This window comes from Cherax quadricarinatus, chromosome 12 (assembly GCF_038502225.1).
Source record: "Cherax quadricarinatus isolate ZL_2023a chromosome 12, ASM3850222v1, whole genome shotgun sequence".
NCBI lineage: Eukaryota > Metazoa > Arthropoda > Malacostraca > Decapoda > Parastacidae > Cherax > Cherax quadricarinatus.
The window spans coordinates 36,928,303-36,954,380 of NC_091303.1; the positions used below are offsets into that span (position 1 = coordinate 36,928,303).

At 45.0% G+C, this 26,078-nt stretch overlaps 1 protein-coding gene across 1 annotated transcript in view; it reads left to right on the forward strand.

Moving 5' to 3' along the window:
• Window positions 1-26,078, forward strand: part of LOC128686680 (uncharacterized) — a 380,897-nt gene that overhangs the window by 2,462 nt on the left and 352,357 nt on the right. Inside the window, exon 2 of the mRNA XM_053773710.2 lies at window positions 1,736-2,836. Coding sequence (XP_053629685.1) covers window positions 1,891-2,836 — 946 coding nt within the window. The 5' untranslated portion in view covers window positions 1,736-1,890. The remainder of the gene's footprint in view (window positions 1-1,735; window positions 2,837-26,078) is intronic.

The window sequence follows — 26,078 nt, forward strand, 5'->3', positions numbered from 1 at the left end:
TGTCACTTGTGGCTAGTGTGTTTCTTGTAGTTTTTGTCATTTGTTGTGGCTAATGTGTGTCTTGTGGCTAGTGTGTCACTTGTTATGGCTAGTGTGACTCTTATGGCTAGTGTCAATTGTTGTGGCTAGTGTGTGTCTTATGGCTAGTGTGTCTTACGGCTAGTGTGTGTCTTACGGCTAGTGTGTCACTTGTTGTGGCTAGTGTCTTATGGCTAGTGTGTCTCTTATTTTGGGTATTGTGCATTTTGTTGTAGCTATTGTGTCACTTGTTGTGACTAGTGTGTCACCTTTGGCTAGTGTGTCACTTGTGGTGGCTAGTGTGTCACTTGTGGCTAGTGTGTCACTTGTGGCTAGTGTGTGTTTTGTTGTGGCTAGTGTGGCACTGGTTGTGGCTAGTGTGTCATTTGTTGTAGCTAATGTGTGCTTTTTGGCTAGTGTGTCACTTGTGGCTAGTGTGTGTTTTGTTGTGGCTAGTGTGTCACTGGTTGTGACTAATGTGTCACTTGTGGCTGGTGTATCCCTTGTGGCTATTGTGTCACTTGTGGCAAATGAGTCACTTGTGGCTAGTGGTCACTTTCGGCTAATGTGTCATTTGTGGACTTGTGGCTAGTGTGTGTCTTGTTGAGGCAAGTGTGTTGTGGCTAGTGTGTCACTTGTTATGGCTAGTGTGTCACTTGTTATGGCTAGTGTGTCACTTGTTATGGCTAGTGTGTCACTTGTTATGGCTAGTGTGTCACTTGTTATGGCTAGTGTATCACTTGTAGCTAGTGTCACTTGTTATGGCTAGTGTGTCACTTGTTATGGCTAGTGTGTCAATTGTTATGGCTAGTGTATCACTTGTAGCTAGTGTCACTTGTTATGGCTAGTGTGTCACTTGTTATGGCTAGTGTATCACTTGTAGCTAGTGTGTCACTTGTTATGGCTAGTGTGTCACTTGTTATGGCTAGTGTATCACTTGTAGCTAGTGTGTCACTTGTTATGGCTAGTGTGTCACTTGTTATGGCTAGTATATCACTTGTAGCTAGTGTGTCACTTGTTATGGCTAGTGTATCACTTGCAGCTAGTGTGTCACTTGTTATGGCTAGTGTGTCACTTGTTATGGCTAGTGTATCACTTGTAGCTAGTGTGTCACTTGTTATGGCTAGTGTGTCACTTGTTATGGCTAGTGTATCACTTGTGGTTATTGTGTTTTTAATCGTAGATACTATGTCATTGTAAACAGGTACTTTGCCATTCTTGTGTAAATGATGCCACACTCAAAGTTTACTCTTACACAGTGTTACTGAGGTGTATGTTTGTGCAGTTGTTATGCAGCCATGAAAGTTTGTAAATATTGTCATCCTGTGAGTAAATTCATGTGAACGGCGGGGCTGTGACTTGTCTCACGTGTTGTAGAAGTGCACATTGTGTAGGTGAGGTATGGTGGAGAACCTGTGTAGAATGTGTTAGACGAACATTGTACAGGTGAAGTATGATGAAGCACTCGTATAATGGGTGTTGAAGGACTGTATTTTGTATGGGTGAAGGACGCGGGAGCACGTGTGGAGTTTGTGTTGCGCGATGACCAGCAGTGTGAGGACCAACATTGTGAAAAGCAACAGTGACCTATAGTGTTGTGTTATCATGTTCAGCCTTGCCCACGTACACGCAGTTAAATTTGTTAAAACTGTACACTCTGGTAATGTGTGGCGGCGGAGCGTCTTGTGATATAACTAATATATTTATTCCTCTTCAGTCTGTGTGCCTTATTTACAAACCTCGGTACGTAAAGTGAAGTCCAAGTATAGTAAAGATTTCAGGAAGTGTGCCAGTGTTGTGAAGGAGGATGTGTGAGGGCAGGTGTGTATGTAGGTGCTAGTAACCACCACACCTGCACCTACACCCACTAGCATGGCGGACCACGTTAGTGAGAGTCCAGGATGGGTGGGCGGTCACGCCATGGCTCCCATCACCCTCGTGTCGCCCCAAGACAAAGCCGCCACCACCTGGCGCCTTCCTCGAGACCTGCGATTATTACCGCGACCTTCCTTCAGTGTCCCCCGCAGCGCCACTGTCACCTGTCGCAGCGTGAATGGTGCGTCGCGCCGCAGGAGGCCAGCGGTGGCTGCGGCCTGGGGCACGCTGGACCCAATGGGTCAAATCACTACTAGTGTTGAGGGTGGCAAGGTGGCACCAGAGCCACCTCTGGTCACTGTGCATGTTAATAACGACAGTTGTGCAGCCTCTGGTTCAGAGGCCTTCTTTAACCTCACCCAACATGGCGGCCGCCGGGGCACCGCTATCTCACGCTCGTCTTCCTGTGTGTCAGCCCTCAGTCATGGATCTTATAAGGTATATTCATTAAATCCGCCCATACTAACAGCAGCCCATGGTGTAGTGGGTAGAGGAGCAAGTATAACCCACGGTGGGAGGCGGCTGGGACGGAGTTACAGTGTAGCTCCGGGGGACGGGTGTGTCTCCGGGGCAGGCAACGGGTCACGGGTGGCTGGCCGCCGACCCCAGAAACTACGACAGCACTTCTCGTTCTGTGGTGACCATCACGTGTATCATCAGCACCAGCACCTCACCTTCCAGCACCACCCAGCTAAGTACAGGAAAACATACGGTATACTGGAGTACACAGAGAAAGGCTTCAGTGGTGCCAACGGATGTGTCCTGCCTCGAATGTCAACGACGGCACCTGTGTTGGCACAGCCAAGGCCACCCCTGCCAGCCGTAGCACCTGACAAGTGGCACCAGACTAGCCCTGACGGCACTGATTGCAGGTGCCAGCCGTGCAGTCTAGGGGTATTGGTGACCGCGGCTTACAAGGCTGTACTCAAGGCCGCCTCAAACTGTAAGTATCCCACTCTGTGTTAACATTCTGTTTCATGAAGCGATAAACAGCAACCTTCTTACGTATGCTGTTGATTATACATACATACGTATATATATATATATTTATTTATTTATTTATTTATTATTATTATTATTATTATTATTATTATTATTATTATTATTATTATTATTATTATTATTATTATTATTATTATTATTATTATTATTATTATTATGTGATTAAATTACCTGCAGGAAGTTTACAGGGTATTATCTGAATTATTTCCTGCAAGTAATTTGGGTGAGGTAAGTGGGACTTAAGTCACAGCAGGTCGCCAAACTATCTGTATATGATTAGGTTTGCTGGGCATACAAGAATATAATTATTATATATAAATTAAAATAATGTTATTAGAAAGGAAATTCATATTACCACTTACCATTTGTCACAGGAAGACAATGTTGATGGAACACATCCTTACCTTACCCTAACAGCTAGAATTTACGGTGACCAATGCAAAAAGCACTGTACATTATGGGTAAGCATCGCTTAGCTGAGGTGTGCTCCTGTGAGAACTGGTGTCCTCTGTTTTTCCGTCTTGGTTGCCGAATTGTAAAGTTTTTCCCAAACTATCCCAATTCTTCAACAGGAACGTGTCAGCAATTTCTAAATTACGGATTGAGGCCGGCCGTGTCCCACCGAGGCAGCGTGACCTAAAAAAGAAAAACTTCCGTTTTTTTTTTAATTTAGTAATTTATAGTGAAGGGGTTACTACCCCCCTCGCTCCCAGCATTTTAGTTGCCTCTTACAACATGTATGGCTTACGGAGCAAGAATTCTGTTCCACATCCGTATGGAGATAAGAGGAAATAAACAAGAAATAGAATCAAAGAAATAGAAGAAAACCCAGTTAGGTATGTATATATATACATGTACATGCATGTGTAATATGACCCAAGGGTCAGTAGAAGTAGCAAGATATACCTGGTATCCAACGTGATTGATACAGAAAAAAAGACACACACACACACACACACACACACACACACACACACACACACACACACACACACGGCCGGTGACACATCCGCACTACTCTGAGAACTCTCTCCCTGCTTTAGTTGCTATCTTGCAACATTGCATAGCTCCTGATGACGCACTGAGAAGTGTGAAAGTACTTGAGCTAAAGATTTTTCACCTGTGGCTTCTCTTGCATAGCTGAGATCGCCCGTCTGCGATTGTTTGCAATATATATATATATATATATATATATATATATATATATATATATATATATATATATATATATATATATCGCAAGCCAAGTGACACAAGATGCAAAATGACCACGGCGGGGAATAGAATGATAGCTGTAGGCCTTTCGTGTTGCAATCAGCACATCAGGAGCTTGCAAAGTTGCAGAAAACAGGAGCATGTGTAAGCAAATACGATCCCAGGGAACGTCTTTACTGGAGTGAGCTCACTCCAGTATATTGTATAAAGCCTATATGTATGTCTACATGTACCATGTTTTACACATACATATATCATGTTTTACACACCAATATATACATGTCTAAAAGAACAAATGATGTAAGTTTTTTCCCAGGTCTGAGTGTTTGTAGATGAATGGTTCAGAGAACCGATATGTTAATAAATTAGACACATGTGCAACTCCTGGGTATCTTTATTGAGGAAACGTTTCGCCACACAGTGGCTTCATCAGTCCATACGTAGGAGAAACTTGAAGAACAGGAGGAGAATGAGGTAATCATTCCCACACTCAAGGTTGAGGGACTGATTACCTCATTCTCCTCCTGTTCTTCAAGTTTCTCCTACGTATGGACTGATGAAGCCACTGTGTGGTGAAACGTTTCCTCAATAAAGATACCCAGGAGTTGCACATGTGTCTAATTTATTAACAGGTCTGAGTGGTAGACGGGTTGAATTGACAATTTCTCATACCTCTCAACACAGATTTCAGTCGAAGACTATAGCTGATTTTCTACGTATAGTGGAAGACAATCATTCACACACATCCAGCACCTACAGGTAGTGTTCTCTAGTGCTTGAAAGTAGTGCCAAGCATGCATTATACTCACAAAAACACAAAGGCTCACACGCACACCCACAAAAACGAACATACCGAGAAAAATAAATAGCAAATTAAGTCAATCTTAAATTCGTAGAATCTTTGCTATGGTGATGTGTGATAAACAAGATCTTAAATATGATAAGTAAAGTAGAAGATAACAGCAGACGGAAGGCAGCAATTCACGGTGTTCGGAGGTGACTTGCACACGATGATGCGAAGACTTTGTTATGACTCCTTAATGAAGGTACAGTGCACGACAAGACGAGGAGGAGGAGAGGAAGTGGAGGGCAGACATGGGGAAGGAGGGCGGGGGGAGAGGGGAGGGCAGGTGGGAAGGTACACGAGGGATGAATGACAGGGAGGGGAAAATAAGAAGTAGTGCCCCCGCCTTACACATATGTGGAGCCTGGCAGGGAGGGGGGTAGGAAGTAATGCCCCAGCATCACCCACATGTGTAGCTTGGCAGGAGGGGTAGGAAGTAGTACCCCAACATCACCCACATGTGGAGTTTGGCAGGGGGGATAGGAAGTAGTACCCCAACATCACCCACATGTGGAGCCTGGCAGGGCGGGGGGGGGTAGGAAGTAGTACCCCAGCATCACCCACATGTGTAGCTTGGCAGGAGGGGTAGGAAGTAGTACCCCAACATCACCCACATGTGGAGCTTGGCAAGGGGGGTAGGAAGTAGTACCCCAACATCACCCACATGTGGAGCCTGGCAGGGGGGGTAGGAAGTAGTACCCCAACATCACCCACATGTGGAGCCTGGCAGGGGGGGTAGGAAGTAGTACCCCAACATCACCCACATGTGGAGCCTGGCAGGGGGGTAGGAAGTAGTACCCCAACATCACCCACATGTGGAGCCTGGCAGGGGGGGTAGGAAGTAGTACCCCAACATCACCCACATGTGGAGCCTGGCAGGGGGGTAGGAAGTAGTACCCCAACATCACCCACATGTGGAGCCTGGCAGGGGGGGTAGGAAGTAGTACCCCAACATCACCCACATGTGGAGCCTGGCAGGGGGGGTAGGAAGTAGTACCCCAATATCACCCACATGTGGAGCTTGGCAGGGGGGTAGAAGGTAATGCCCCCAGTCTCACCCACATGTGGAGCTTGGCAGGGGGGGTAGGAAGTAGTACCCCATCATCACCCACATGTGAAGCCTCGCAGAGGAGGTAGGGAGTAGTATCCCAACATCACCCACATGTGGAGCCTGGCAGGGGGGGGTAGGAAGTAGTACCCCAGCATCACCCACATGTGGAGCTTGGCAGGGGGGTAGGAAGTAGTACCCCAACATCACCCACATGTGGAGCTTGGCAGGGGGGGTAGGAAGTAGTACCCCAACATCACCCACATGTGGAGCTTTGCAGGGGGGGTAGGAAGTAGTACCCCAACATCACCCACATGTGGAGCTTGGCAAGGGGGTAGAAAGTATTGCCCCAGCATCACCCACATGTGAATCGTGGCAGGGCGGGTAGGAAGTAGTACCCCAACATCACCTACATGTGGAGCCTGGCAGGGGGGGTAGGAAGTAGTGCCCCAGCATCACCCACATGTGGAGCGTGGCAGGGGGGGTAGGAAGTAGTACCCCAACATCACCCACATGTGGAGCCTGGCAGGGGGTAGTAAGTAGTACCCCATCACCCACATGTGGAGCTTGGCAGGGGGGGTAGGAAGTAGTACCCCAACATCACCCACATGTGGAGCTTGGCAAGGGGGTAGAAAGTATTGCCCCAGCATCACCCACATGTGAATCGTGGCAGGGCGGGTAGGAAGTAGTACCCCAACATCACCCACATGTGGAGCCTGGCAGGGGGGGTAGGAAGTAGTGCCCCAGCATCACCCACATGTGGAGCGTGGCAGGGGGGGTAGGAAGTAGTACCCCAACATCACCCACATGTGGAGCCTGGCAGGGGGTAGTAAGTAGTACCCCATCACCCACATGTGGAGCTTGGCAGGGGGGGTAGGAAGTAGTACCCCAACATCACCCACATGTGGAGCTTGGCAAGGGGGTAGAAAGTATTGCCCCAGCATCACCCACATGTGAATCGTGGCAGGGCGGGTAGGAAGTAGTACCCCAACATCACCCACATGTGGAGCCTGGCAGGGGGGGTAGGAAGTAGTGCCCCAGCATCACCCACATGTGGAGCGTGGCAGGGGGGGTAGGAAGTAGTACCCCAACATCACCCACATGTGGAGCCTGGCAGGGGGTAGTAAGTAGTACCCCATCACCCACATGTGGAGCTTGGCAGGGGGGGTAGGAAGTAGTACCCCAACATCACCCACATGTGGAGCCTGGCAGGGGGTAGTAAGTAGTACCCCATCACCCACATGTGGAGCTTGGCAGGGGGGTAGGAAGTAGTGCCCCAGCATCAACCACATGGGGAGGCTGGCAAGGAGGGTGGGGCGTAGGAAATAGTACCCCACTTAACGCATATGGGTAGACTGACAGAATAACATCAGGGAGAATGTTATGTTATAAATGTTCATACGTTTCTTGTGATTGCCTGGTCGACCAGGCTGTTGGTGGCCCGCTTGCCCATATAGCCATCACAGCCGAAGGTAGTGCAAACCAGCACATAGTAGCAATTTATATCTCCCTCCAAGCAGTCACGTTCTGCACATTTGTTCTTGTAGACCCACCTTCCCCATCCCTTTCCGCATTGAGAGTATAGTGTCGGTGAGTGCGATTAGCGAGGCTTCTAGACATCGTCGGAATTTGAATGAGTTGTGGCTCATTCCAATTCAGATGTCCCACGGAGTTCTTGTGGAGGACTTAAAGTACGCCTGTGTTCTCAACAGGAACTCCACGGGACAGTTGATGAATTGGAATGAGGTACAACGCGTCCTCACGGAACAAAACCTTAAATGCTGACGATGTCAAGAAGTCTCACTAATCGCTCTCACCGACACTATACTCTCAATACGGAAAAGGATGGGGAAGGTGGGTCTACAAGAACAAATGCGCAGACCATGCCTGCTTCTAGGGAGATATAAATTGCTATGTGCTGGTTTACACTACCTTCGGCTGTGATGACTATTAACGAATATCGACAACATAGAACAGCTACTTAGCGACACCATTAGAATAAAACACAGGACATAGCACATAATATAGGAAACTACAAAATTTCAACATTGACATGATACTCATCCAGGAGAAGCACCACCTAACAACACAGGAATCACATGACCTCTTTATCTACCTGATTTCATCTCAGATATGCCATTTTTAGGTCACTATGTCACTCACACCCCACTCTTCACCTATATATACTGCTATCTTATTCCATGTGTTAGAAGTGGTCAAGGTTCCATGGCCGAAACGTTTTCTAATAAATATATCCCGGTGTTTACTCACGTCTCTTTTTAAAACACTTCGTTTGGTACAGTTCTGTTGTCTGCCATCTTCCGCTTAGCATTTGGAAAATTGAAATCTTCATATATGGTGTAGTGTACGATTTTCAAGGCTCTTAAAGTCATCACTTCCTACACCGTAGATGACTGTAGTTTATATTCGAGGATAATTACCAGATTCTTCTTTACTTTAACTCTTAGAAATTCAACTGTATCATTTGAATATTTTAATAAAATTAGTCTCTTACAAGCATTGCATTTGCTTCTAGTACAATATGTATTTTGTATTTGTTATTAAATCCTGAACGTTAGCAAATAAGAAGAAAGCTGTACCCTTTAGATGTTTGATTATTGTGCTTTGTTAGTCCCTCTGGTACTGAACCATTTTGTAATATGTCACATGGTGTGCATATCCCTGTTCTCCACAGTACTAGTTGTACTTTTCGGTGTTATAGGTTTGGACCTGATGTATGAAAAACTGGTTCCTTGTGTTCCATGCATCTCTGTAGCTCCAGTTGTCCTTTAGTCAACTTGTTCTGTATTAAGATCATTTCGTTCTCACTACCTATCAATTTTATCATTGTTTACTTTGTCTTCGTTTTCCTGATACGTGATTTTTGTATTACCGTCCCCTTTCCACCTGGAGTTTTGGGCAACTTAGGTCGTAAAGTTTTTTGGTGTGTAGCCACGACTCGCACGTCTATGGGTGAAAGTATGTGGATGAACAATAGATTAAAACATCTCATTGGTCAAAAGAGAGACATATAAGTGTATCAAAAGAGGAGAGCGGCAGTTAAGAAATCAATATATTTAATTAAAAAGAGAAATAAAAAAAGGAATAAGAAAAGCTACAAGGGATTATGAGGCTAAGGTTGCGAGGAACTTGAAGACTAACCCAATAGTGTTCTTTCAGGTATACAGAAATAAGATTAGGGACAAGACAGGCCCACTTAAGAGTAACTCGGGTCAGATCACTGACAGTGATAAGGATATGTGTGAAATTTTCATTACTTACTTCCTCTCAGTTTTTACCCAGGAAGATACTAGCGAAATTCCAGAAATAATAAATTATGTAGAATAGGACGGTAAACTATGCACGATTGGGGTAACTAGTGACATGATCCTCAAACAAATAGAGAAATTAAAACCTAATAAATGCCCAGGCCCTGATGAATTGTTTGCAAAAGTTTTAAAGGAATGTAAAGAGGAACTTAGCAAACCTTTGGCTAATCTTTTCAACATATCACTACAAACTGCCATAGTGCCAGATAAGTGGAAAATGGCAAATGTAATACCTGCTTACAAGGCAGGTGACAGGTCCTTAGCTTCGAACTATAGACCAATAAGCCTTACCTCCATAGTGGGAAAATTTATGGAATCAGTAATTGCCGAAGCAATTCGTAGCTATCTTGAAATGCATAAATTGATTAATGAATCTCAACACGGTTTTACTAAGGGCCGTTCCTGTCTTACGAATTTACTAACTTTTTTTCACTAGGTATTTGAGGAGGCAGATCATGGTATTGAATATGATATTATGTATATGGACTTCAGTAAGGCTTTCGATAGAGTTCCACATTAGAGGCTATTGAGGAAACTTAAGGCACACGGAATAGGAGAAAAATTTTCCTGGGTAGAGGCATAGTTGACAAATAGGCAGCAGAGAGTTTGCATAAATGGGGAGAAATCAGAATGGGGGTACGTCACAAGCGGTGTTCCACAGGGGTCAGTGTTGGTCCCCTTGTTGTTCACAGTTTACATAAACGAAATTGCTGAGGGAATAAATAGCGACGTAAGCAAATTTGCTGATGACACCAAAATAGGCCGTCCAATTCATTCTAATGAGGACATAAGTGCACTCGAGGATGATTTGAAAAGACTGATGCAGTGGTCGGAGAAGTGGCAGATGCAGCCTAATATAGACAGATGCAAAGCTCTAAATGTTGGAAAGGATAACCATGCCACATATAAACTAAATAGTGTAGACCTTAATATTACTGATTGCGAAAATGATTTAGGAGTTCTGGTTAGCAGTAACCGGAAGCCAAGACAGTGCATAAGCGTTCGCAATAAAGCTAACAGAATCCTTGGCTTCATATCAAGAAGCATAAATAATAGAAATCCTCAGGTTGTTCTTCAACTCTATATATCCTTGGTTAGGCCTCATTTAGATTATGCTGCACAATTCTGGTCACCGTATTAAAGAATGGATATAAATGCACTGGAAAACGTACAGAGGAGGATGACAAAGATGATCCCATGTATCATAAATCTTTCCTATGAGGATAGGCCGAGGGCCCTGAATCTGCACTCTCTAGAAAGGCGTAGAATTAGGGGTGATATGATTGTGGTGTATGAATGGAAAACAGGAATGAATAAAGGGGATGTATATAGCGTGCTAAAAATATCTAGCCTAGACAGGACTCGCGGCAATGGTTTTAAGTTGGAAAAAGTCAGATTCAGGAAGGATATAGGAAAGTACTGGTTTGGTATTAGAGTTGTGGATGAGTGGAACAAACTCCCGAGTACCGTCATAGAAGTTAAGATGTGTAGTTTTAAAAATAGGTTAGATAAATACATGAGTGGATGTGGGTGGGTGTGAGTTGTACCTGACTAGCATGTGCTGCTGCGTCTGGTGCCGTGCTCCTTGAGTGGAGGTGACCAGACTGGGTGGGTCATTGGGCTAATCCGGGGGTAAACATTGACCTACCCCTCATGGGTTAGTAGACCTCCTGCAGTGTTCCTTCTTTCGTATGTTTTTATGTACTTAATATATTTTTCAAAATGACACCATCTTTTTGGTAACGTAATGCAACACTTTTTTCTGTGTGGGTTTTGCATTTTTTTCATATTTGTAGATTTTCCTAGTATAGCATTTACACATTTCACCGTTTTGTCTTTCTGTGTGGCAGATATAGTTTTTATTTTCCGTTAAACGTTCTGGTGTTTCCTGTCTGAATTCCTCTGAATATATTTATTTTTACAGCTGTTTTGCATCACTGTTTGTCTTGTACTGATCTGGTAAGTTCTCCAAGAAGACCTATTAGGAATCATTGTCGCTGTTATACCAACCTAATGTTCTTTATCTCTCCTACAAATCCAGTAACTTTCAACTTTCTCTAACTTACTGACAGCAGTTATGTTTATACCAGTACATGCTACATGAAACTTGTTTTTGCGTATTAATTTCACCAACATTAATAACCTCCACAAATGTTATTGCGAACTGTCTAAATAAAACTTTCAACAAATTGTTCTTTCAAAAATTGCACTGTTAATATTGTAAGTTATTATAAGATATTTTAAGGCTGCCGGATATTCTACTTAACCAAGAGTTTTATATAAAGTATTTCAATATTAACATTCTTTATAGAAATAAAAGTTTTGTTTTATATGGAGACTGAGGTATGTTATTTTAAACAGTCAATGTATCTATATTGTGAGTTTTTGTATTTATTGTCGCCTAATGAAAAAATATGTACCTCGGAACTTTATATATATATATATATATATATATATATATATATATATATATATATATATATATATATATATATATATATATATTATATATATATATATAAATATATATATATGTCAATTTTTTAGTGTCCTTTCAGTGTTAAGATAGCTTTAAGCTTGATGATAAATTAGACACATGTCGGTTCTCTGAACCATTCATCTACAAGCTTTAAGCTTGCCTGAAATACTCTGTATAACCAAAAGCTTTCCATCTGCAATATTATATGTCTTCCATTTTTTAATAAACGGTATATCATGTGGAAATAAAAATTTGAATTTGAATTGTACGCCTCTTGTGGTACTTATAAGTTGTTTTTCATATTTCCAACATTGTATTCATGACTGATTTCCAGACAGTCACATAAGCTTGGTGTACCTTTAAAGAATAAACTAATAAACTCAGGGTGAGTTGACACAATGTACAATTCTTGTCCTTGTGTGCCATGATTTTCTCTTGTTAGTGATGCCTGGTGTCCAGTTAGTGATGCCTGGTGTCCAGTTAGTGATGCCTGGTGTCCAGCTAGTGATAACTAGTGTCCAGTTAGTGATGCTTGGTGTCCAGTTAGTGATGCCTGGTGTCCAGTTAGTGATGCCTGGTGTCCAGTCAAGTGCCGGCCAATACGTGGCTAGTGAACAAAGGTGCCACGTAGTATATTTATTGCGTTTTATGGGATTCGATCAAAAATTCGTGTGATGTGTATGTTCAGGCTTTAACTGGATATTCTTTCTCGTTTTTTAACTAAACTATAAAAACTTATTGTGAGGTGAGGTTCCTACTTTGTTTTGATAGTGGAAGCAATTTTGATTGAATAGGGGGTAGGGGTAGAGGTTATGTTGTGGTGGTGGGTACTGTTGACACTGTCAGTGGTGGTGGGTACTTTTGACACTATCAGTGGTGGTGGGTACTGTTGACACTGTCAGTGGTGGTGGGTACTGTTGACACTGTCAGTGGTGGTGGGTACTGTTGACACTGTCAGTGGTGGTGGGTACTTTTGACACTGTCAGTGGTGGTGGGTACTGTTGACACTGTCAGTGGTGGTGGGTACTGTTGACACTGTCAGTGGTGGTGGGTACTGTTGACACTGTCAATGGTGGTGGGTACTGTTGACACTGACAGTGGTGGTGGGTACTTTTGACACTGTCAGTGGTGGTGGGTACTGTTGACACTGTCAGTGGTGGTGGGTACTGTTGACACTGTCAGTGGTGGTGGGTACTGTTGACACTGTCAATGGTGGTGGGTACTGTTGACACTGTCAGTGGTGGTGGGTATTGTTGACACTGTCAGTGGTGGTGGGTACTGTTGACACTGTCAGTGGTGGTGGGTACTGTTGACACTATCAGTGGTGGTGGGTACTGTTGACACTGTCAGTGGTGGTGGGTACTGTTGACACTATCAGTGGTGGTGGGTACTGTTGACACTGTCAGTGGTGGTGGGTACTGTTGACACTCAGTGGTGGTGGGTACTGTTGACACTGTCAGTGGTGGTGGGTACTCTTGACACTGTCAGTGGTGGTGGTGGGTACTCTTGACAATGTCAGTGGTGGTGGGTACTGTTGACACTGTCAGTGGTGGTGGGTACTCTTGACACTGTCAGTGGTGGTGGGTACTGTTGACACCGTCAGTGGTGGTGGGTACTGTTGACACTGTCAGTGGTGGTGGGTACTGTTAACACTGTCAGTGGTGGTGGGTACTGTTGACACTGTCAGTGGTGGTGGGTACTGTTGACACTGTCAGTGGTGGTGGGTACTGTTGACACTGTCAGTGGTGGTGGGTACTGTTGACACTGACAGTGGTGGTGGGTACTCTTGACACTGTCAGTGGTGGTGGGTACTGTTGACACTGTCAGTGGTGGTGGGTACTGTTGACACTGTCAGTGGTGGTGGGTACTGTTGACACTGTCAGTGGTGGTGGGTACTCTTGACACTGTCAGTGGTGATGGGTACTCTTGACACTGTCAGTGGTGGTGGGTACTCTTGACACTGTCAGTGGTGGTGGGTACTGTTAAGACTGTCAGTGGTGGTGGGTACTGTTGACACTGTCAGTGGTGGTGGGTACTCTTAACACTGTCAGTGGATACTCTTGACAATGTCAGTGGTGGTGGGTACTGTTGACACTGACAGTGGTGGTGGGTACTCTTGACACTGTCAGTGGTGGTGGGTACTCTTGACACTGTCAGTGGTGGTGGGTACTGTTGACACTGTCAGTGGTGGTGGGTACTGTTGACACTGTCAGTGGTGGTGGGTACTGTTGACACTGTCAGTGGTGGTGGGTACTGTTGACACTGTCAGTGGTGGTGGGTACTCTTGACACTGTCAGTGGTGATGGGTACTCTTGACACTGTCAGTGGTGGTGGGTACTCTTGACACTGTCAGTGGTGGTGGGTACTGTTAACACTGTCAGTGGTTGTGGGTACTGTTGACACTGTCAGTGGTGGTGGGTACTGTTGACACTGTCAGTGGTGGTGGGTACTGTTGACACTGTCAGTGGTGGTGGGTATTGTTGACACTGTCAGTGGTGGTGGGTACTGTTGACACTGTCAGTGGTGGTGGGTACTGTTGACACTGTCAGTGGTGGTGGGTACTGTTGACACTGTCAGTGGTGGTGGATACTCTTGACACTGTCAGTGGTGGTGGGTACTGTTGACACTGTCAGTGGTGGTGGATACTCTTGACACTGTCAGTGGTGGTGGGTACTGTTGACACTGTCAGTGGTGGTGGGTACTGTGACACTGTCAGTGGTGGTGGGTACTGTTGACACTGTCAGTGGTGGTGAGTACTGTTGAGACTGTCAGTGGTGGTGGGTACTGTTGACACTGTCAGTGGTGGTGGGTACTGTTGAGACTGTCAGTGGTGGTGGGTACTGTTGACACTGTCAGTGGTGGTGGGTACTGTTGACACTGTCAGTGGTGGTGGGTACTGTTGACACTCAGTGGTGGTGGGTACTCTTGACACTGTCAGTGGTGGTGGGTACTGTTGACAATGTCAGTGGTGGTGGGTACTGTTGACACTGTCAGTGGTGGTGGGTACTGTTGACAATGTCAGTGGTGGTGGGTACTGTTGACACTGTCAGTGGTGGTGGGTACTGTTGACACTGTCAGTGGTGGTGGGTACTGTTGACACTGTCAGTGGTGGTGGATACTCTTGACACTGTCAGTGGTGGTGGGTACTGTTGACACTGTCAGTGGTGGTGGATACTGTTGACACTGTCAGTGGTGGTGGGTACTGTTGACACTGTCAGTGGTGGTGGGTACTGTTGACACTGTCAGTGGTGGTGGGTACTGTTGACACTGTCAGTGGTGGTGGGTACTGTTGACACTGTCAGTGGTGGTGGGTACTGTTGACACTGTCAGTGGTGGTGGGTACTGTTGACACTGTCAGTGGTGGTGGGTACTGTTGACACTGTCAGTGGTGGTGGGTACTGTTGACACTGTCAGTGGTGGTGGATACTCTTGACACTGTCAGTGGTGGTGGGTACTGTTGACACTGTCAGTGGTGGTGGGTACTGTTGACACTGTCAGTGGTGGTGGGTACTGTTGACACTGTCAGTGGTGGTGGGTACTGTTGACACTGTCGGTGGTGGTGGGTACTGTTGACACTGTCAGTGGTGGTGGGTACTGTTGACACTGTCAGTGGTGGTGGGTACTGTTGACACTGTCAGTGGTGGTGGATACTCTTGACACTGTCAGTGGTGGTGGGTACTGTTGACACTGTCAGTGGTGGTGGGTACTGATGACACTGTCAGTGGTGGTGGATACTGTTGACACTGTCAGTGGTGGTGGGTACTGTTGACACTGTCAGTGGTGGTGGGTACTGTTGACACTGTCAGTGGTGGTGGGTACTGTTGACACTGTCAGTGGTGGTGGGTACTGTTGACACTGTCAGTGGTGGTGGGTACTGTTGACACTGTCAGTGGTGGTGGGTACTGTTGACACTGTCAGTGGTGGTGGGTACTGTTGACACTGTCAGTGGTGGTGGGTACTGTTGACACTGTCATTGGTGGTGGGTACTGTTGACACTGTCAGTGGTGGTGGGTACTGTTGACACTGTCAGTGGTGGTGGGTACTGTTGACACTGTCAGTGGTGGTGGGTACTGTTGACACTGTCAGTGGTGGTGGGTACTCTTGACACTGTCAGTGGTGGTGGGTACTGTTGACACTGTCAGTGGTGGTGGGTACTCTTGACACTGTCAGTGGTGGTGGGTACTGTTGACACTGTCAGTGGTGGTGGGTACTCTTGACACTGTCAGTGGTGGTGGGTACTGTTGACACTGTCAGTGGTGGTGGGTACTGTTGACACTGTCAGTGGTGGTGGGTACTGTTGACACTGTCAGTGGTGGTGGGTACTCTTGACACTGTCAGTGGTGGTGGATACTCTTGACACTGTCAGTGGTGGTGGATACTCTTAACACTGTCAGTGGTGGTGGGTACTCTTGACACTGTCAGTGGTGGTGGGTACTGTTGACACTGTCAGTGGTGGTGGGTACTCTTGACACTGTCAGTGGTGGTGGGTACTCTTGATACTGTCAGTGGTGGTGGGTACTCTTGACACTGTCAGTGGTGGTGGGTACTGTTGACACTGTCAGTGGTGGTGGGTACTCTTGACACTGTCAGTGGTTGTGGGTACTGTTGACACTGTCAGTGGTGGTGGGTACTGTTGACACTGTCAGTGGTGGTGGGTACTGTTGACACTGTCAGTGGTGGTGGGTACTCTTGACACTGTCAGTGGTGGTGGATACTCTTGACACTGTCAGTGGTGGTGGGTACTGTTGACACTGTCAGTGGTGGTGGGTAATGTTGACACTGTCACTGGTGGTGGGTACTGTTGACACTGTCAGTGGTGGTGGGTACTGTTGACACTGTCAGTGGTGGTGGGTACTGTTGACACTGTCAGTGGTGGTGGGTACTCTTGATACTGTCAGTGGTGGTGGGTACTGTTGACACTGTCAGTGGTGGTGGGTACTGTTGACACTGTCAGTGGTGGTGGGTACTCTTGACACTGTCAGTGGTGGTGGGTACTGTTGACACTCAGTGGTGGTGGATACTCTTGACACTGTCAGTGGTGGTGGGTACTGTTGACACTGTCAGTGGTGGTGGGTACTCTTGACACTGTCAGTGGTGGTGGATACTCTTGACACTGTCAGTGGTGGTGGGTACTCTTGACACTGTCAGTGGTGGTGGGTACTGTTGACACTGTCAGTGGTGGTGGGTACTGTTGACACTGTCAGTGGTGGTGGATACTCTTGACACTGTCAGTGGTGGTGGGTACTGTTGACACTGTCAGTGGTGGTGGGTACTCTTGACACTGTCAGTGGTGGTGGATACTCTTGACACTGTCAGTGGTGGTGGGTACTCTTGACACTGTCAGTGGTGGTGGGTACTCTTGACACTGTCAGTGGTGGTGGGTACTCTTGACACTGTCAGTGGTGGTGGATACTCTTGACACTGTCAGTGGTGGTGGGTACTCTTGACACTGTCAGTGGTGGTGGGTACTCTTGACACTGTCAGTGGTGGTGGGTACTCTTGACACTGTCAGTGGTGGTGGGTACTCTTGACACTGTCAGTGGTGGTGGGTACTGTTGACACTGTCAGTGGTGGTGGGTACTGTTGACACTGTCAGTGGTGGTGGATACTCTTGACACTGTCAGTGGTGGTGGATACTCTTGACACTGTCAGTGGTGGTGGGTACTGTTGACACTGTCAGTGGTGTTGGATACTCTTGACACTGTCAGTGGTGGTGGATACTCTTGACACTGTCAGTGGTGGTGGATACTCTTGACACTGTCAGTGGTGGTGGGTACTGTTGACACTGTCAGTGGTGGTGGATACTCTTGACACTGTCAGTGGTGGTGGATACTCTTGACACTGTCAGTGGTGGTGGGTACTGTTGACACTGTCAGTGGTGGTGGATACTCTTGACACTGTCAGTGGTGGTGGATACTCTTGACACTGTCAGTGGTGGTGGGTACTGTTGACACTGTCAGTGGTGGTGGATACTCTTGACACTGTCAGTGGTGGTGGGTACTGTTGACACTGTCAGTGGTGGTGGATACTCTTGACACTGTCAGTGGTGGTGGGTACTGTTGACACTGTCAGTGGTGGTGGATACTCTTGACACTGTCAGTGGTGGTGGATACTCTTGACACTGTCAGTGGTGGTGGGTACTGTTGACACTGTCAGTGGTGGTGGATACTCTTGACACTGTCAGTGGTGGTGGGTACTGTTGACACTGTCAGTGGTGGTGGATACTCTTGACACTGTCAGTGGTGGTGGGTACTGTTGACACTGTCAGTGGTGGTGGATACTCTTGACACTGTCAGTGGTGTTACACTCATTTTGTCTGTGTTTTCTTTCATTCTTTCCTCTGAAGTTGGTTCGTGATTTTATTCCCATATAATATACAGCAGGTCGTGTACATGCATTCTGTGTACCATTGGTCACTACTTCGCTATTAAAATGTTATGTTTTAGTATCCTTGACGACCGCTATGTGAAGGCCAGTAGGCTTCCTGGGCCTTGCCATATCTACTCGTGAAGCTATGATTGGAGTTTGCATTCACACCTTGTTCATATAAAATATTCCACCTTTTTTTGTCCCATTGCGAAATTAAAAGATATTCTCTCCAATACCCTTATGATCGATCTGTAACTAACTTCCAATAATATTCCTTGTCCATGATTCTCTTTCGAATGGTCTCTCTGTCTGCTCTGTCAGTTCCTTTTAAAAATGTACATTGTTATCATGTTTTCCCCTCGCTCTCTTCTCCTATAGGTTCGTCAGGTTTAGTTCCTCGCCTCTCTCCTCCTCACATAGCTTTCAGTTCTTGCAGGAACAAGTATTAGTAATAACATTTGGAATTCCTCTGGTCTCTTCACATGCTTCATCAGGTGGGACTTCACTCTGGAGCTGCACACTTTCTCATGGGCCTTACATACGTTATATACAGTATGGTGTTCTAATTATAATTTAGGTTCGTGTCCTGAGATTGGCTAGTCTCGCACATGCCTCCGAGGTTTCTATATTTTTGTTCTTTTCTGGCTATATGTTTGGCGTGATACTCTCTCCCAGGTCCGTTTCTTTTGCTAATGTTTGCAATTTCTCCTTTCCCTTTCCTCTCCTTTCCGGCATGTTTTCGTTCTCCCTCTACGCTCCTTATTTTCTTGCCTGGGTATAGGTTGAATTACAGAAGCTATTTACAGCCGCACCTCTTTTTTCTTTTTTTTTTTAAGCCTATCCGGTTCTCTATGGAGTTTCTCTCTTCTGTGTTTGTATCCATTTCTTTAATGTTACATCGTCAGCAGATCGAACAGATCATTTGCATATAACAAGAACAATAGAAGCCCCAGCGTCGAGCTTCCCGTTTGTCCTCCTCCCCCCCCCCAATTTTTATTCTTGTTTATGCATTAATCTGTGTTAAGGAACGGTATAAAAATTCTTCCAATCGAGGACGATGCAGTCCTGACGTTTCATTCTTATTTATCTCTATAGCTGCCTTAGAACGCCAGAAGAATAGCTAGATATGATTTCACATCCTTAAATTCATTTTGGCTTCCTGTGATAAATCTTCTCCCTAGATGCTCCATTAAGCTCCTCGCATTCTCCTTCAGAACTTTTAACATTATACATTGTTGAGACGCTGTTCTAGTACTTCCTGTCTCCTTCCTTCAATATTAAGAACATTTTTAACTTTTTTTTTATATAAATTTGTGCTGATCAATTAACTTTCTCTGTGCCCATATACAGTTGTTGTTCTTGTAATTATTACCCATGTCAAATACCATTGATTTTGTTGTGTCCACCAGTTTTTCGAGTTGTCTTCACACTTGCTACTTTGTTTACATTGTTTCAGTAGTCTTCACACTTGCTACTTTGTTTACATTGTTTCAGTAGTCTTCACACTTGCTACTTTGTTTACATTGTTTCAGTAGTCTTCACACTTGTTACTTTGTTTACATTGTTTCAGTAGTCTTCACACTTGCTACTTTGTTTACATTGTTTCAGTAGTCTTCACACTTGCTACTTTGTTTACATTGTTTCAGTAGTCTTCACACTTGCTACTTTGTTTACATTGTTTCAGTAGTCTTCACACTTGCTACTTTGTTTATATTGTTTCAGTAGTCTTCACACTTGTTACTTTGTTTGCATTCCTTCTAGGCTCCCGAGTATTTTTCCATATTCCTCGCACACTGTTGTTCTCTGTGAGAGCTCCTCTGTAGACATTTATGTGCTTATCAAGTTTTGCTCACCGAGTTGTTTGTGGGGGTCTAGTATCTGCTCCCTATGCCGCCGCCTCTTGCTAATTGTTCTCTTGGACTTTATCATCCCTACTATTGAAACTGTGTATGGAGTGTGTGTGGGTGTGCGTGCGTTCGTGATTATATGTGCGTGAGTGTGAGTGTGTGCTAGGGAAAGGAAAGCGTAGCGTGCTGTTGGTGAACATCGAAGGCATGAGCTATGAGTGTAGGTTCGTCACTGGGGTGTGTAGCTTTCCCATCTTGGATGTGAAAGATCAAATTGAATATACTCGAGTGAGAACCTTACTCTGTTGTAGTTAATAAGTTACGCACGCTGATTTTTGCAAGTGTTAAGCCACGAGAAGTTATTGTGCCAACTATAATCACCAGAAAGTAGGAAAGTGTATGAGCACGAGAAGTGTGTTTGGGCTTGTTTTCTTAATATTAGTTGCCATATGTAGCAGGTGGAGGATTGAATTTCGTTGTTCTCGGTTCCATAGGGTTACCACGCCACAGTAATTGTAGTAAAATATTTTACTTCGAACATTGTAAGATACAGTGGGATGGCGCAAGTATTCCGGCTACAATACTGAGAGCTGGAAATACAGTAAACGTTACAATACAAATTTTTATATTGACGTACAAGGAAAACAGAATTATGTTTACACTCGACTCATTTTTGGCTCCATTAGCATGTATGTGATATTCTTGTTGCCTGTTTTGAGATTTTTCCCTCCTTATACTGCTGCTGCAGCTCAGCCACTTTATCAAGCTGTCCAGGTGACTGGATGAAGAGTCAGGTTAATGCTGTGTCCCACTGACCTACACTTATCACAGCCTGTATCATTGACACACACTACCACTCATCACAACCTGCATCATTGACACACACTACCACTCATCACAACCTGTATCATTGACACACTACCACTCATCACAACCTGTATCATTGACACACACTACCACTCATCACAACCTGTATCATTGACACACACTACCACTCATCACAACCTGTATCATTGACACACACTACCACTCATCACAACCTGTATCATTGACACACACTACCACTCATCACAACCTGTATCATTGACACACACTACCACTCATCACAACCTGTATCATTGACACACACTACCACTCATCACAACCTGTATCATTGACACACACTACCACTCATCACAACCTGTATCATTGACACACACTACCACTCATCACAACCTGTATCATTGACACACTACCATTCATCACAACCTGTATCATTGACACACACTACCACTCATCACAACCTGTATCATTGACACACTACCACTCATCACAACCTGTATCATTGACACACTACCACTCATCACAACCTGTATCATTGACACACACTACCACTCATCACAACCTGTATCATTGACACACACTACCACTCATCACAACCTGTATCATTGACACACACTACCACTCATCACAACCTGTATCATTGACACACACTACCACTCATCACAACCTGTATCATTGACACACACTACCACTCATCACAACCTGTATCATTGACACACTACCACTCATCACAACCTGTATCATTGACACACTACCACTCATCACAACCTGTATCATTGACACACTACCACTCATCACAACCTGTATCATTGACACACTACCACTCATCACAACCTGTATCATTGACACACTACCACTCATCACAACCTGTATCATTGACACACTACCATTCATCACAACCTGTATCATTGACTACCACTCATCACAATCTGTATCATTGACACACTACCACTCATCACAACCTGTATCATTGACACACACTACCACTCATCACAACCTGTATCATTGACACACACTACCACTCATCACAACCTGTATCATTGACACACACTACCACTCATCACAACCTGTATCATTGACACACTACCATTCATCACAACCTGTATCATTGACACACTACCACTCATCACAACCTGTATCATTGACACACACTACCACTCATCACAACCTGTATCATTGACACACTACCATTCATCACAACCTGTATCATTGACACACACTACCACTCATCACAACCTGTATCATTGACACACTACCACTCATCACAACCTGTATCATTGACACACACTACCACTCATCACAACCTGTATCATTGACACACACTACCACTCATCACAACCTGTATCATTGACACACTACCACTCATCACAACCTGTATCATTGACACACACTACCACTCATCACAACCTGTATCATTGACACACACTACCACTCATCACAACCTGTATCATTGACACACACTACCACTCATCACAACCTGTATCATTGACACACTACCACTCATCACAACCTGTATCATTGACACACTACCACTCATCACAACCTGTATCATTGACACACTACCACTCATCACAACCTGTATCATTGACACACTACCACTCATCACAACCTGTATCATTGACACACTACCATTCATCACAACCTGTATCATTGACACACACTACCACTCATCACAACCTGTATCATTGACACACACTACCACTCATCACAACCTGTATCATTGACACACTACCACTCATCACAACCTGTATCATTGACACACACTACCACTCATCACAACCTGTATCATTGACACACACTACCACTCATCACAACCTGTATCATTGACACACTACCACTCATCACAACCTGTATCATTGACACACACTACCACTCATCACAACCTGTATCATTGACACACACTACCACTCATCACAACCTGTATCATTGACACACACTACCACTCATCACAACCTGTATCATTGACACACACTACCACTCATCACAACCTGTATCATTGACACACTACCACTCATCACAACCTGTATCATTGACACACACTACCACTCATCACAACCTGTATCATTGACACACACTACCACTCATCACAACCTGTATCATTGACACACACTACCACTCATCACAACCTGTATCATTGACACACACTACCACTCATCACAACCTGTATCATTGACACACACTACCACTCATCACAACCTGTATCATTGACACACACTACCACTCATCACAACCTGTATCATTGACACACACTACCACTCATCACAACCTGTATCATTGACACACACTACCACTCATCACAACCTGCATCATTGATACACACTACCAACTTGACCAGCTTCTTCCTCAACATTTTTACTCTTCATTTTGTAATGTCTCTTATTTCTTAACTTGGATATACCTTTGACGGGTTTCCAGAGTCTTCCTTCTCCCTGAGCCAGGCTTGTTTAGTGCCTGCCCGCCAGCGGTAACACCTTGGTTTAACCTTGGTTAACCCTGGTTAACCTTGGTTAACCCTGGTTAACCTTGGTTAATCCTGGTTAACCTTGGTTAACCCTGGTTAACCTTGGTTAATACTGGTTAACCAGGTTGTTACTGTTGGTGACTCGCTGGTTTACATTTGCTTGTAGATTAAAAGCAGTAACTGTATTGCCTATGTTGAAGAGCACCATTGATGTTGACACGTCACGTCGTGCAGCATTGATGTTGACACTTCACGTGCCCCATTGATGTTGACACGTCACTTGCAGCATTGATATTAACACGTCACGTGCCTCATTAATGTTGACATGTCATGTGTACTAGTGATGTTGACACGTCACGTACACCATTGATGTTGACACGTCACGTGTACCAGTGACGTTGACACGTCACGTGCATCATTGGTGTTGACGCGTCACGTGCATCATTGTTGTCACGTCACCTGCATCATTGATGTCACCACGTCACGTGTGCCAGTGACGTTGACACGTCAGGTGCACCATTGATGTTGACAGATCACATGCACCAGTGATGTTGATATGTCACGTTCGCCATTGATGTTGATACGTCACGTGCACCATTGATGTTAACGTTACGTGCACCAGTGATGACACGTTAAGTGCACAATTGATGTTGACACATCACTTGTACCAGTGATGTTGACAGGTCACGTGCACCAGTGATGACACGTCACGTGTACCAGTGATACTGACAGGTCACGTGCACCAGTGATGACACATCACTTGTACCAGTGATGTTGACAGGTCACGTGCACCAGTGATGACACGTCACGTGTACCAGTGATACTGACAGGTCACGTGCACCAGTGATGACACATCACTTGTACCAGTGATGTTGACAGGTCACGTGCACCAGTGATGACACGTCACGTGTACCAGTGATATTGACAGGTCACATGCACCAATGTTGACACGTCACGTGTACCAGTGATACTGACAGGTCACGTGCACCAGTGATGACACGTCTCGTGTACCAGTGATATTGACAGGTCACATGCACCAATGTTGACACATCACTTGTACCAGTGATACTGACAGGTCACGTGCACCAGTGATGACACGTCTCGTGTACCAGTGATACTGACAGGTCACATGCACCAATGTTGACACGTCACGTGTACCAGTGATATTGACAGGTCGCATGCACCAATGTTGACACGTCACGTGTACCAGTGATATTGACAGGTCACGTTCACCAGTGATTCTGGCACGTCACGTGCATCAGTGATTCTGGCACGTTACGTACATCAATATTTCTGACACGTTGCATGCTCCAGTAATGCTGGCATATCATGTGCATCAGTGATTTTAAGAACATAAGAACATAAGAACGAAGGAACACTGCAGAAGGCCCACTGGCCCATGCGAGGCAGGTCCAAGTCCCTACCGGCTTAAGCCAATGCACCCAACCTAGTCAGGTCAGGTCACACTGACTTAAGGGAGGAACACGGCAACCGACCTGTTAGCACAAGCTATCAGGTCTAACTCACACCCACCCACATCTACTCATGTATTTATCCAACCTATTTTTAAAGCTACACAACGTTCTGGCCTCTATAACGGTACTTGGGAGTTTGTTCCACTCATCCACAACTCTATTACCAAACCAGTACTTTCCTATATCCCTCCTGAATCTGAATTTTTCCAACTTAAAACCATTGCTGCGAGTCCTGTCTAGGCTAGATATTTTCAGCACACTATTTACATCCCCTTTATTTATTCCTGTCTTCCACTTATAAACCTCAATCATATCCCCCCTAATTCTACGTCTTTCTAGAGAGTGCAGTTTCAGGGCCCTTAGTCTATCCTCATAGGGAAGGTTTCTGATACATGGGATCATCTTTGTCATCCTCCTTTGTACATTTTCCAGAGAATTTATATCCATTCTGTAATACGGTGACCAAAACTGTGCAGCATAATCTAAATGAGGCCTAACCAAGGATGTATAGAGTTGAAGAACAACCTGAGGACTCCTATTATTTATGCTTCTTGATATGAAGCCAAGGATTCTATTAGCTTTATTGCGAACACTTATGCACTGTTGTCTTGGTTTCAGATTACTGCTAACCAGAACTCCTAAATCTTTTTCGCAATCCGTAATATTAAGATCTACATTATTTAGTTTATATGTGGCATGGTTATTGTCCTGTCCAACATTTAGAACTTTGCATTTGTCTATATTAAACTGCATCTGCCACTTCTCCGACCACTGCATCAGTCTATTCAAATCTTCCTGGAGTGCTCGAATGTCCTCGTCAGAATGAATTCGACGGCCTATTTTGGTGTCATCGGCAAACTTGCCGATGTCGCTCTTTATGCCCTCATCTATGTCGTTTATGTAGATTGTGAACAGCAGGGGGCCCAACACTGACCCCTGTGGAACACCGCTCGTGACGCTTCCCCACTCTGATTTCTCCCCATTTATGCAAACTCTCTGCTGCCTATTTGTCAACCATGCCTCTATCCAGGAAAAAATTTCTCCTCCTATTCCATGTGCTTTAATTTTCCTCAATAGTCTCTGATGTGGGACCCTGTCAAAAGCCTTACTGAAGTCCATATACACAATATCATATTCGTTACCATGATCTACCTCCTCAAATACCTTAGTGAAAAAAGTTAATAAATTCGTAAGGCAGGAACGTCCCTTTGTAAAACCATGCTGAGATTCGTTGATTAATTTATGCTTTTCAAGGTGGCTACGAACTGCCTCGGCAATTATTGATTCCATAAAT